General features: G+C 32.5%; 1 protein-coding gene across 1 annotated transcript; it reads right to left on the reverse strand.

Moving 5' to 3' along the window:
* Positions 1 to 10224: 10224 nt before the first annotated feature.
* On the reverse strand, positions 10225 to 12818 carry LOC119614948 (arylphorin subunit C223-like). The gene is made up of 2 exons (XM_037971036.1): positions 12515 to 12818; positions 10225 to 12450 (listed from the first exon to the last, which is right to left on the reverse strand). Exons 1-2 carry the CDS (start codon positions 12719 to 12721, stop codon positions 10324 to 10326), a joined length of 2334 nt encoding a protein of 777 aa, XP_037826964.1. The 5' UTR covers positions 12722 to 12818; the 3' UTR covers positions 10225 to 10323.
* Between the last annotated feature and the right edge of the window lie 1810 nt (positions 12819 to 14628).

Genomic DNA, 14628 nt, shown 5'->3' on the forward strand with positions numbered 1-14628 from the left:
AAAAACTGTTTGGTCTAGAGGAGTTTTAGCCGCTTTTATACATTACTTTGTTTGCTAAAGTTCTGAAATTTTCGGATAAATATGTATGCAATTTATTGGAGGGTATTGTTTATTCAAATATTACTGAATTTTATCTGTATTTGCTCTACGGATCTTCGGGTTGTTGACTTTTTTATCTAATCATCGCACAGTGTTTGGAGTAAAAGTAAACTTCTGACATATCTTTAGATTTTGATATATTGTTAAATAATCTTTATTAATCTTAAATTATTTTAAGTTAATTTGTTAATATTTTTTCTCTCTTTCTAGGTAAGTAAAATGATTCTCAAACTTATTCACCTTTTTGGTAAGATTTCTGAAAAAATAATTTAAACATAAATTTCGTTACACTGTTTAGTTTAAATATTTGATAAGAAATTTTGAACAAAAAAAGTGTAAATAATATTTTTTATAAAACAAACATCTGGCAGAAATTGTGTTTTTTTCTTAAGTCATATTTACTTTCGTCACCAGTATATTAATATTAAAATAATATAAATTTTCAGCCAGACTAATTTTTCAGTGATAATATTAATTAAAAAAGTCAAATGTTAATATATATTATTTATTTAAAATGTTTGTTGTTAAGCTTTAATACAAAATTTTACTGATAATTTTTTTTTTATAATTTTAAAAACAAAACATTAAATATATTATTATAACATTTGATTACAAATCACAAAATATGTACAAGGAAGTTTATAATTTTTTAAATAAATCAATATAATGAAATAATTTAAAATATAATAAATAAATCAAACAATTTGAGCAGCATCTAGGGGTATTAGAGTGGGGCAGGTTAATACTTTTTTATAAGCAGCAAATAAACTTAGTAATCGCGTGTTTAAGATTAACCAAACAAGATTGTTCAGTTGTGTTAACAAAATACTTATTTAAACAAATATTTATTATTTATTTAAAATTAAAATTTTTAAACGTAATTAAAAAGAATGTCATTACTTTTTTCTGTGTTATAATTTAAGTGTTTAAAACAAAAAAAAAAAAAAAAAAAAAGATACATGAAGTGTATATCTTAAGATTACGCATATTCTGCGCGTATTTGGCCAAAGTTCTCTTTAAACGAATCTGTTGCATTCGGTACAAGTTATATGGGATTTCAGCAAGAGATCACAGAGAAGAGAGCATTAATTGATTGAATGAAGTCGTATTCGAACGGGGGCAAGTATGGATAGATAGATAGATAGAAAGATAGATAGATAGATAGATAGATAGATAGATAGTTAGTTAGTTAGTTAGTTAGTTAGTTAGTTAGTTAGTTAGTTAGTTAGTTAGTTAGTTAGTTAGTTAGTTAGTTAGTTAGTTAGTTAGTTAGTTAGTTAGTTAGTAGTTAGTTAGTTAGTTAGTTAGTTAGTTAGTTAGTTAGTAGTTAGTTAGTTAGTTAGTTAGTTAGTTAGTTAGTTAGTTAGTTAGTAGTTAGTTAGTTAGTTAGTTAGTTAGTTAGTTAGTTAGTTAGTTAGTTAGTTAGTTAGTTAGTTAGTTAGTTAGTTAGTTAGTTAGTTAGTTAGTTAGTTAGTTAGTTAGTTAGTTAGTTAGTTAGTTAGTTAGTTAGTTAGTTAGTTAGTTAGTTAGTTAGTTAGTTAGTTAGTTAGTTAGTTAGTTAGTTAGTTAGTTAGTTAGTTAGTTAGTTAGTTAGTTAGTTAGTTAGTTAGTTAGTTAGTTAGTTAGTTAGTTAGTTAGTTAGTTAGTTAGTTAGTTAGTTAGTAGTTAGTTAGTTAGTTAGTTAGTTAGTTAGTTAGTTAGTAGTTAGTTAGTTAGTTAGTAGTTAGTTAGTTAGTTAGTTAGTAGTTAGTTAGTTAGTTAGTTAGTTAGTTAGTTAGTTAGTTAGTTAGTTAGTTAGTTAGTTAGTTAGTTAGTTAGTTAGTTAGTTAGTTAGTTAGTTAGTTAGTTAGTTAGTTAGTTAGTTAGTTAGTTAGTTAGTTAGTTAGTTAGTTAGTTAGTTAGTTAGTAGTTAGTTAGTTAGTTAGTTAGTTAGTTAGTTAGTTAGTTAGTTAGTAGTTAGTTAGTTAGTTAGTTAGTTAGTTAGTAGTTAGTTAGTTAGTAGTTAGTTAGTTAGTTAGTTAGTTAGTTAGTTAGTTAGTTAGTTAGTTAGTAGTTAGTTAGTTAGTTAGTTAGTTAGTTAGTTAGTTAGTTAGTTAGTTAGTTAGTTAGTTAGTTAGTTAGTTTGAAATAATCCTATGACTCGTTCGGACCTGTTGTGTGCTCGCTGTAAATTCAGCTGGTCATATAAATAACAAAAGAGGGTAGGCCCTTAGCTCCATGTTTAGGTTGGTTGGGCGGTCTCTTACGCTTCAAATTATTGTAATGGATTTATTTTTTTTCGCAAATTCGGTGCAAAATTGTTTTTCTTTTATAGAGTTCAAGTTGAACTTTGGACATGCAGTATCTTCACAAGAAGAAGACCAAGCCTCACAACCATCGGCAATTCGATTTAAACTTTTGTCAAATTTGAATCGACAGTTCTTGAGTTTATCTATTACGAACACACAATAATATTGATATCAAAATTGTTATCGGCAATTGGATTTAAACTTTTGTCAAATTTGAATCAATAGTTCTTGAGTTTATCTATTACCAACACACATTAATTATATTGATATCAAAATTTTTATGTAGGATATCACTGATTTCTGTATGCCTGACTCCCTATTCTTAAGAAATATACAAACAACTCTTTTCAAACACTTAAAACACCTTAATAAATAAAAAAAGTTTTTTTTTAACACCACTCCACACTTTTTTACCTTTTATAGGTGCTTTTCAGATTCTGTCTAGTACTTCTAATACTTCTACCCCAGATTATCTTACTTCCGTTAGGTCTTTGACCATTTCAATTGTCCGCTTTGCTTCTTTCGCTCATTTTCTTTATAGACTAAAATACTAAACTCATTAAAAACTTTTTATACTGTATTTTAATACTTTTGCTTTAGGTGAAAAAAATACATGCATTTTTAAATCAAATTAATAATTTTCACTGAAAATGCAAAAGAGATTGAAAAAAAACAACTAGAATATTTATAATAAATTCCATAATAAAGTTATGCAGCTCAATTAAAAACAATAAGATTTAAATCATAAAAGTAAAGAACAATTTATAAACACACTCGATTTGATTTGCATAAAATCCTAAAGCATTTAAAATTTATTAAAGGAAGAGGTTAGGAGACAATTGAGAAAATATGGAAGGAAAAATATGTTAGAAAAACAGTTTGATTTCATTATATTTTTTAGTTAATCGGTGGAAGGAAAGTGTTTTTAAGAAAATATAATTACAGGCAGGCTAAAAAGGAACTCGGTAATGGCTCGTACTTACATAACCACTTATTTTTTAGTGACTAGTACCTACCGTCTGCATAATCTTTAAGTACACCTATAATGACTTATATTTATATAATTAGATACGAAAGAACTTTAATTTGAGTTTTGCTAGTTTAGCTCTAGTTCAGTTCTACTTCGGTTCTAGTTCAGTTCTAGTACAGTTCCAGTTCAGTTCTAGTTCAGTTCTAGTTCAGTTCTAGTTCAGTTCTAGTTCAGTTCTAGTTCAGTTCTAGTTCAGTTCTAGTTCTAGTTCAGTTCTAGTTCAGTTCCAATTCAGTTCTAGTTCAGTTCTAGTTCAGTTCTAGTTCAGTTCTAGTTCAGTTCTAGTTCAGTTCTAGTTCAGTTCTAGTTCAGTTCTAGTTCAGTTCTAGTTCAGTTCTAGTTCAGTTCTAGTTCAGTTCTAGTTCAGTTCTAGTTCAGTTCTAGTTCAGTTCTAGTTCAGTTCTAGTTCAGTTCTAGTTCAGTTCTAGTTCAGTTCTAGTTCAGTTCTAGTTCAGTTCTAGTTCAGTTCTAGTTCAGTTCTAGTTCAGTTCTAGTTCAGTTTTAGTTCAGTTCTAGTTCGGTTCTAGTTCAGTTATAGTTCAGTTCTAGTTCAGTTCTAGTTCAGTTCTAGTTCAGTTTCAGTTCTATTTCAGTTCTAGTTCAGTTCTAGTTCAGTTCTAGTTCAGTTCTAGTTCAGTTCTAGTTCAGTTCAGTTCTAGTTCAGTTCTAGTTCAGTTCTAGTTTAGTTCAGTTCAGTTCTAGTTCAGTTCTAGTTCAGTTCTAGTTCAGTTCTAGTTCAGTTCTAGTTCAGTTCTAGTTCAGTTCTAGTTCAGTTCTAGTTCAGTTCTAGTTCAGTTCTAGTTCAGTTCTAGTTCTGTTCTAGTTCAGTTCTAGTTCAGTTCTAGTTCAGTTCTAGTTCAGTTCTAGTTCAGTTCTAGTTCAGTTCTAGTTCAGTTCTAGTTCAGTTCTAGTTCAGTTCTAGTTCAGTTCTAGTTCAGTTCTAGTTCAGTTTCTAGTTCAGTTCTAGTTCAGTTCTAGTTCAGTTCTAGTTCAGTTCTAGTTCAGTTCTAGTTCAGTTCTAGTTCAGTTCTAGTTCAGTTCTAGTTCAGTTCTAGTTCAGTTCTAGTTCAGTTCTAGTTCAGTTCTAGTTCAGTTCTAGTTCAGTTCTAGTTCAGTTCTAGTTCAGTTCTAGTTCAGTTCTAGTTCAGTTCTAGTTCAGTTCTAGTTCAGTTCTAGTTCAGTTCTAGTTCAGTTCTAGTTCAGTTCTAGTTCAGTTCTAGTTAGTTCTAGTTCAGTTCTAGTTCAGTTCTAATTCAGTTCAGTTCTAGTTCAGTTCTAGTTCAGTTCTAGTTCAGTTCTAGTTCAGTTCTAGTTCTAGTTCAGTTCAGTTCTAGTTCAGTTCTAGTTCAGTTCTAGTTCAGTTCTAGTTCAGTTCTAGTTCAGTTCTAGTTTAGTTCTAGTTCAGTTCTAGTTCAGTTCTAATTCAGTTCAGTTCTAGTTCAGTTCTAGTTCAGTTCTAGTTCAGTTCTAGTTCAGTTCTAGTTCTAGTTCAGTTCAGTTCTAGTTCAGTTCTAGTTCAGTTCTAGTTCAGTTCTAGTTCAGTTCTAGTTCAGTTCTAGTTCAGTTCTAGTTCAGTTCTAGTTCAGTTCTAGTTCAGTTCTAGTTCAGTTCTAGTTCTGTTCTAGTTTGTTCTAGTTCAGTTCTAGTTCAGTTCTAGTTCAGTTCTAGTTCAGTTCTAGTTCAGTTCTAGTTCAGTTCTAGTTCAGTTCTAGTTCAGTTCTAGTTCAGTTCTAGTTCAGTTCTAGTTCAGTTCTAGTTCAGTTCTAGTTCAGTTCTAGTTCAGTTCTAGTTCAGTTCTAGTTCAGTTCTAGTTCAGTTCTAGTTCAGTTCTAGTTCAGTTCTAGTTCAGTTCTAGTTCAGTTCTAGTTCAGTTCTAGTTCAGTTCTAGTTCAGTTCTAGTTCAGTTCTTTTTTTTTTTTTTTTTTTTTTTTTTTTTTCTTTCAGTTCTAGTTCAGTTCTAGTTCAGTTCTAGTTCAGTTCTAGTTCAGTTCTAGTTCAGTTCTAGTTCAGTTCTAGTTCAGTTCTAGTTCAGTTCTAGTTCAGTTCTAGTTCAGTTCTAGTTCAGTTCTAGTTCAGTTCTAGTTCAGTTCTAGTTCAGTTCTAGTTCAGTTCTAGTTCAGTTCTAGTTCAGTTCTAGTTCAGTTCTAGTTCAGTTCTAGTTCAGTTCTAGTTCAGTTCTAGTTCAGTTCTAGTTCAGTTCTAGTTCAGTTCTAGTTCAGTTCTAGTCCAGTTCTAGTTCAGTTCTAGTTCAGTTCTAGTTAAGTTCTTGTTCAGTTCTAGTTCAGTTCTAGTTCAGTTCTAGTTCAGTTCTAGTTCAGTTCTAGTTCAGTTCTAGTTCAGTTCTAGTTCAGTTCTAGTTCAGTTCTTGTTCAGTTCTAGTTCAGTTCTAGTTCAGTTCTAGTTTAGTTCTAGTTCAGTTCTAGTTCATTTCTAAGTCAATTTGAGTTCAGTTCTAGTTCAGTACTTGTTGTAGTTCAGCCCTTGTTTCCAAAATTCTCTTTATTATTCTGATCTTGCATTTTTCCATTTTTTTTTTTTTTTTGCTTTTCATTCCCTAAAATCTAAATTAAAAAGTTTTTTATTAACAAATTTCGTATATATTTGTTTTTTTCACATAAAACACAAACTTATCTAGACCAAAATAACAATAAAACGTAAGAATACTGCGTATTCTGCAAAAAGAAGACCAACTAACTCCTTCGCATAACAAGAAAACAAACAAACAAAGAAAATTTAGAAGAAAATCTTAAATTTATAGCTTTCAAATGTGGTTTTATGCATATTTACCCACAAACACACAGATAAATATTAAAACTTCGTCAAGAAGTAACATAAAACAATGAGGAAAATAAACATAAAATTTATAAGAAGAAAACAAGAAAATATTTCAAATCTTATAAGTGAATGAATGAAACATATTATGAGTTTGAGAGTACTATAATGTATAAGTTTGTAACAAATATAAAGAAACTCTCTATAATCATAGTACATACTATAAAAAGTACCTCTATAGTTAAAAAACATTAAAAATAACTAACAAATAGACTAATACTATCATTCCTGGTTTCCTCACAGTTATACTCTCTGTTACATGTAATCAGACTAAAAACGAATCCTTTAATTGCTAAAGCGTGAGATTGTTTTTCAGTTATTTGTATTTTTATGTATTTTTTTTTTTCTATTGCAAATGAGGAAATTATGAATGTTTTCCTTTTCTTCTATATTTATAATTTTATTAATTTTTAACAACTTAAACTATGCGCAAAGTTTACACCATTTCCAGAGTGGAAAATCTAGATTGAAATTCTATGAAAATTGTTTTAAATTAATTATTTCCAACACTCTATAAACCCTATATCCTTCATCGGACAGTCCTTGTAACAATCCAACAGTGATGACCAACAAAAGAACGTTTTAAAAGCTTTAATTGTATGAGTAATATCCTATGAAAATCCTTCAAAAGCTTATCTTAGAAATGGTGCAATTAAGCTTTTCTCCCTATTCCCATCTAAACTGACTACTTAAACTCTTAAAGCCATGTAATTGTCCATATATACACACACGCACACATTTATTTATGTATTATTTGTTTCAAGTAGCAGAATATTCAAAGGAAGTGGGGCATGTAGAGGTTTATTGTGCATGTAATTGTATGAATACTTGTTATAATGTTGTTTGCAGCAAAATAATTTTTTTAATTTATTACAAATTATGATGTTTATGAGCGCGCAAAACCAAAAGACGAGACTATATCAGACCAGACTTATAAACTAATAAGTACTTTCTCACATAAGTACACCCACGCATATACGATTTTATTTACGAACTATAACCGCTAGTTTGAGGAGGAGACAATGTATCCTTTTTAGGCTACATTTTTCATAGATTTCCAATTGCTTATTGCCTAGAAATGTGATGCCTAATTACTTAAACCTCAGAAACTTAAAGGACGTAATTACGAGTCTTGAGGGCCTACTGGCGACCCATCAACCTCCTCAAGTGTCTTGAGCATTTTGCTATCTAATCTATTTGATAAATTTATCCCGCTGCGAAATGACAGGCGAGTCTAGTCCGATGCATTCCACGAACTGAGAACTCTCTCAGATATAGGTCCTGCCAAACCTAAGGAACTGGTAACATCGCTTTACCCCAATCTGAACTAAAGTCTATCCAAGTAAACAAGCGAAACTACCATCGCTAATTTAGGGTCAAGTAATCAATACTATGGTGAGGCATATCTATCCTCTGTTAAGCCATTAGCATTTCATGCCTCACTTCAGTATTCAGTCAAACATCGCTCTACTGTCTCTAAAGAATAAGTAGTAATTGTCAATCATTTCTGTACATATATCATAAATGCTGGTTAAAAGCACTACCTCGGGAACTGCAGGGATCTGTAAAGTTTATTTTGTGGCTGTATATCCGCATCCCGGAACATGTACATACATATACATACAGTAAGAGTGTGGTGGAGGCGGTGTTGGTTACTTTGAGAACTCAATTTGTTTTTGTTGTTGTTGCTAAGTACACAGAGGGTTTGTACTGTAAATATAGAAATGCGTTTACTTAATTAATTTATATGAGTAAACTGATTAATTAAAGAAAATTGTTGTTGTTGTTGTTGGTGCTATGAGGGAGGTGGAGGTTATTAAATACACACGCACGAACCTAAAGCATTTACAAAAGGGGTCAGGTTAAAATGTTGTTTATATATTGCACATTGTTTGTTTGGTTGTTGGCTTTAGCTGTTTGTGTGATTTTCTTTATTGTTTTTTTCACAAAAGCCATAAATTAAAATGTCAACAAAAATTATTGTTTATTGGGCAGGGGTTTGTGGACATGAAAAAACGTGAAATGATTTTGTAATGAGGTCAGCTTATAATGTGGGAAATGTGGTAAGCTGGACCTAGACTATTCAAGGACCAGGACTATTTAGAGATGGTTGTTTAGAAAAATGAAAATTCGTATTCCCATGGAAGAAAACTGACACCGAAGTTAGTTTTAGTTTAGTTCTAGTTCAGTTATAGTTCAGTTATAATTCAGTTATAATTCAGTTCTAGTTCAGTTCTAGTTCAGTTCTAGTTCAGTTCTAGTTCAGTTCTAGTTCAGTTCTAGTTCAGTTCTAGTTCAGTTCTAGTTCAGTTCTAGTTCAGTTCTAGTTCAGTTCTAGTTCAGTTCTAGTTCAGTTCTAGTTCAGTTCTAGTTCAGTTCTAGTTCAGTTCTAGTTCAGTTCTAGTTCAGTTCTAGTTCAGTTCTAGTTCAGTTCTAGTTCAGTTCTAGTTCAGTTCTAGTTCAGTTCTAGTTCAGTTCTAGTTCAGTTCTAGTTCAGTTCTAGTTCAGTTCTAGTTCAGTTCTAGTTCAGTTCTAGTTCAGTTCTAGTTCAGTTCTAGTTCAGTTCTAGTTCAGTTCTAGTTCAGTTCTAGTTCAGTTCTAGTTCAGTTCTAGTTCAGTTCTAGTTCAGTTCTAGTTCAGTTCTAGTTCAGTTCTAGTTCAGTTCTAGTTCAGTTCTAGTTCAGTTCTAGTTCAGTTCTAGTTCAGTTCTAGTTCAGTTCTAGTTCAGTTCTAGTTCAGTTCTAGTTCAGTTCTAGTTCAGTTCTAGTTCAGTTCTAGTTCAGTTCTAGTTCAGTTCTAGTTCAGTTCTAGTTCAGTTCTAGTTCAGTTCTAGTTCAGTTCTAGTTCAGTTATAGTTCAGTTATAGTTCAGTTATAGTTCAGTTATAGTTCAGTTATAGTTCAGTTATAGTTCAGTTATAGTTCAGTTATAGTTCAGTTATAGTTCAGTTATAGTTCAGTTGTAGTTCTGTTATGATTCAATTATAGTTCAGTTCTAGTTCAGTTATAGTTCACTTATATTTCAGTTATAGATTAGTTTTTGTTCCAATTTGGGTTCAGTTCTAGTTCAGTTCTGGTTCAGTTCTAGTTTAGTTTTAGTTCAGTTCTAGTTCAGTTCTAGTTCTAGTTCAGTTCTAGTTCAGTTATAGTTCAGTTATAGTTCAGTTATAGTTCAGTTGTAGTTCAGTTATAGTTCACTTATATTTCAGATATAGATTAGTTTTTGTTCCAATTTGGGTTCAGTATCATTTTGTAATCTAAAGGATACGTGGAATAACAGATGATCGATCTGTAGCAATGCATAAAATCATAATTTCTTTTAATTTTAAAATGCCCTGCCACTTTTCTCTTTTTCTCTGAATTTTCGTAAAATTGTAATTAAATATTTTCAGCTGCCCACAAACTAATACCAAACATATAGTCATAACTAGAAATTCAAGGTAAAAACTTATGTACGTAAAATTTTGTTCATACGTATGGACAAATAAAAATATATTGTTTTTCCATGGTTTTTCTATTTCCCAATTAGATTTATGGAAAGTTTTTTTCCTGGTCATTGCTACTTTTATTGTTGTCTACTCGTTCGCAAACAAAAGAAGCAAATGAAACTTCAAAGTTATTTTAGTAGTTTTTTTTGTTATGTAAACTGTTACATAAAATGCAGCTACCAAACAAAACAAAATATATTTAACTCTTTCGATATTTGAACAACAACAGATGTAGCACCAGCACTAGCAATATCAGCAGTAAAAGTAGCAATAACGACGGGAAAAATATGAAACAAAAAAGGATATAAAAAGTGTAATAAAAAAACATGGCAACAGGGAAAATTCAAATGGTAAAGGTAGGCTAGGTATAGCTTTACTTGATAGTGCTGCCGATGAAAGCAATTTTTTATTAAATGGCAGCTTTGCTACTGACTATTTATAATACTAAATCCGCTGAAAATCAAAAACTTTAAATGAAAAACCATAAATTTGATGTAATAAATTATATATTTTTTATTTTATTATTAATATTAATTATCACATCTTGTCAAAATCATCTAAAAATACCCTTTTACACTAGAAAATATCTAATGGAAGTATTGGTAGTCGAAGTGACCGAACTTTTCGTATTTGTGTTCAAAGTATTTGTCGAAGGTGTTGTTGTGGTAGATCTTGACATCCTTGAAGTACATGTTGGGTACGAAGAATTCGTATTCGTCGATCTCACGGTCGAAGGGATAGCCGAAAGGCATTTCATCGACGTAACGAACACCAGAGCCAATACCACAAGAGTATTTGTAGTCGAAGGTGGAGAATTGTTCGTATTCGGCGGTGAAGGGAGTGACGTAGAAGAAGAATTGCATGGGCATACCCTTGACCCAACCGTGGGGCAAGACCAAACGATCGGGGAAAGCACAGTGGGGTTCGCTAATGTCCAAGGGGAATTCGTATTTGCCTTCGAAAGCAAGCATGACGTATTTGTACAATTCAGTGTAGGAGGTGCGGTCTTCAGAGGTCCAGTAGAAGTCCTTAGAGTAGCGCTTGAATTCATTGACACCAGACTTGAGAGTGTAGACGAAGCTGTCGAGTTCCATGAAGTTTTCACGGTTTTCAGTCAAGGAGATAACACGGCCGAATTCGTCATATTTAGGAGCCAAGTAGGTACGGATAACAACCTTTTGTTCCTTGTCGGATTCAATAATGAAATCGAAGTCGAAAGGTTTGTGGTTAAGACGCATTTGACGAGCCAACAAAGTCTTATCCCAAACGAATTGGCCATCGACGAAAGTCATCTTGTCGTTCAACAAGTTGGTGACATCAAAGTCGACCAAATCGAAGAAGGTAACCAATTCACTGACCTTAACGTCCTTGATGGTGACACCAGGGAACAACAATTCTTCGTGAGTGTAGGGTTTGACATAGTAGAAGAATTGGTAGTAGACGGAAGCGATCTTCTTGTAGAACATGTAGAACAAAGGATCACGCATCATGGTTTCGTAGTTCAAGAATACATGAGGGTAAACTTCGAAATCGTGTTGGTCAACATCACCGAAGTACATATGGGCGAACATGTACCAGTATTTGAAGAAGTATTTGTCGAAAGTGTCAACATTGCCTTGCATGATGCTGCCAATGTATTCAATGGATTCGGGTTTGCGCAAATCAATGGTCTTGCCTTCGTAGGTGACATAGACACCCTTGGTGATGATTTCATCCAAACGGTTGAAGAAGTCCATAACCTTGTAGTAGTAGTCGAATTTGCCGTAGCTTTCAACTTCGTAGTAGTTCTTGCGGTAAGAGTAACCAACACCATTGTAGTAAACCAATTGAGGGTTGTAACCGTATTCGATGGTGTTGAAGTAGGAGAATTCGGGAATTTCACCAAAACCGTGAGACAAACGTTCCATGTAGTAACGAGACAAAAGTTGACGAACATTGTACAACCAGTATTCACCACGACGATCCTTGTTCAAACCATAGGTCTTGCCATCCAAGAAGAAAGCGTAGTCCATGTTAAGGTAGTACCAGTAGGCGTTGAAGCCAACATCTTCAGTGAAGTAGGATAAAGCTGATTCCTTGTTGTAGAATTCAATGTCACGGGTGTAGTCAACAGGCATGAAGAACATCTTGGTGCCTTCAAAGATTTCCAAGTATTTAGAGTCCTTGTAGTATTCTTCGAAGTTTTCACGCAACATGAAGTGTTCCTCAGAGTACCAGTGTTCACCCAAACCCATCATCTTGTACCATTGCCACATCTTAAAGTCCTTGGTGTAGTAATAGTAGTAGTGGTTGTCGTGGTTCTTGTAGAAGGTAGCATAGTCCTTGTAGAGGATATCCTTGTATTCCTTTTCGTACATGATGTATTTGCTCCAGACATCGTAATCGAATTTCTCAGCTTCGTAAACGAATTTGCTGTTGAAGAAGTATTGAGGGAAGATTTCGTAGATGGAAGGCAAGATCAAGCCATGGAAATCATCACGGTGGATGACGGCCAAAGTCAAAGCATAGACAAACATGCCTTCGTTGCAGTGCATACGAGCCCAGGCAACGTTGCGTTGGAAGACTTCCCAGTTCTTGGCATAGTAGAAGAATTCAAACAAACCATAAGCTTGCTTAAGGTGGGTCTTTACCAAGGCACCGAAGAATTCACCCTTGGGTAAAAGAGCATCGTGCTTGTAGGCTTCGTAGAATTTCTCCATGTACATGTCAAAGTGCTGGAATTTGTTACGAAAAATAGTTAGAAATGTGTCTAGTTTTAAAAAGGGTAATAGAACTTACGGTGTAGTCAGCCTTGTCGAAGTCGAATGATTTGCCCATCTTGATCCATTCCTCGAACATCAAGGGATCCTCAACACGGTAAACAATTTCAAAAAGGAACTTTTGTTTAGCCAAGAATTCCTTATCGGCAACTTTAACATCGTGCTTAGAGATGCTGCTGGCAGCAACCAAGCCAACAATGGCCAATAAAACAATGGCGATTTTCATTGTTTAGTCCTTCAAACGAGCGCTTAATTCAAAAACAAACTGTCCACGGATTAGAGTTTGATACAACGATCAGATCCAATACCTAAAGACTGCTGATGTTTTCAGAATAAATTGGGGTTTTTATACTAAATTTTTAGTGACTTTTTTCAGCATAAGGTTATCAGTTGAAATTCGCATAATTTGTATGTTTATGCTGCATCTGTTTGGTTTTAGCTAATCATGCATACATATATAAACATATGTATATATATGAAGATAAGAATGCATTTGTTTTTTAGCTAATCTTGGATGTGGTATTTTTTTATAATTGTTATCAAAACTTCAAAAGCTTCAGGAAAGAACTATTCCGAATTATAGCTTTAAACTGCTATTAAGTGAAATTTTTATTAAAACTGCAATAATATGCTTATGTGTATTTATGTACATAAATACATAAATATTCGGTGAAGGATATAAAAATACCATCTTCCTTTTTCTATTATAATCTAAACATTAGAGAGACAAAAAGTAACAATAACAAAATTGTATACAATTGTTGAAGTAGAAAAATATATTTATTGTATCTATTTTTTTTTTCTTTTTTTATTTTGTTGCAAATAAAAATATCATATTGTTAGATACTAGTTGTCCACACACATATACTTGCACAGCTGCAAACATAAATAGAAAAAATAGTAGATGCTTAAAAACACTTAAAAAATCCTGCTAGTTTTTATACACTAACACTTGCATAAAAATGTATAGTATGTATGCATGTATGTATGATATTGATACAAGAGAATTAAAAGTGCTTTTGCTAACCTAGATTTTTAAATTTACTTACATACATACAGATACACATGTATGTATTTAGATGTGCATTTACATATATACAACCTTGTGGTTTGCAGTGAATGCGTGTCCCGGGCTACAGTCCAGATTGTAATATATAGTCCAGCCTACAACCTATAGTTCAGGCCATAGTCTAAAATCCAGACCAAAGTCTATAATCCGGACTATAGTCTATAATCTATAATCCTGACTATAGTCTATTATCCAGACTATAGTCTATAACCCAGACAATAGTCTATAGTGCACACAATAGACTATATTCCAGACTATAGGTTATAGGCCAGACTATAGTTTATAGTCCAGACTATAGTTTATAGTCCAGACTATAGTTTATAGTCCAGACTACAGTTTATAGTCCAGACTATAGTTTATAGTCCAGACTATAGTTTACAGTCCAGACTATAGACTATAGTCCAGACTATAGATTATAGTCCAGACTATAGACTATAGTCCAGACTATAGATTATAGTCCAGACTATAGACTATAGTCCAGACTATAGATTATAGTCCAGACTATAGACAATAGTCCAGACTATAGACTATAGTCCAGACTATAGACTATAATCTGGACTATAGACTATTGTCTGGTCTATAGACTATAGTCTGGACTATGGACTATAGTCTGGATAATATACTATAGTCTATACTAAAGACGATATCCTAAACTATAAACTATAGTCTGGACTATATACTATAGTCCGGACTATAAACTATAGTCTGGGCTATAAACTATATATATGGGCTACAAGCTATATAGTCCAGACTATAGTTTATAGTCCAGACTATAGTTTGTAGTTCAGACTATAGTTAATAGTTTAGGATATAGTCTATAGTCTAGACTATAGTCTATAGTCCACACTATAATCCATAGTGCACACTATAGTCTATAGACCAGACAATAGTCTATAATCCAGATTACAGACTATTGTTCAGACTATATTATATAGTTTTGACTATAGTATATAGTCCAGATTATAGTCTACAGTACAGCCAGATAATCTATAGTCCAGACAAAAGTCTATAGTTCAGAGTATAATACCGACTATAGTCTATAATCCGGACTATAGTCTATAGTC

The sequence above is a fragment of the Lucilia sericata genome, unplaced genomic scaffold, assembly GCF_015586225.1.
Source record: "Lucilia sericata isolate MDLA Ls3-8-SP2 unplaced genomic scaffold, ASM1558622v1 Contig003733F_arrow, whole genome shotgun sequence".
In the NCBI taxonomy this organism is placed as follows: domain Eukaryota; kingdom Metazoa; phylum Arthropoda; class Insecta; order Diptera; family Calliphoridae; genus Lucilia; species Lucilia sericata.

Excerpts from the sequence above, each read along its gene's own strand:
- LOC119614948 (XM_037971036.1), bottom strand. The coding sequence starts at position 12,721 with ATGAAAATCGCCATTGTTTTATTGGCCATTGTTGGCTTGGTTGCTGCC. Across the intron at positions 12,451-12,514 it reads TCGACAAGGCTGACTACACC|CACTTTGACATGTACATGGA; the intron begins GTAAGTTCTATT and ends AACAAATTCCAG.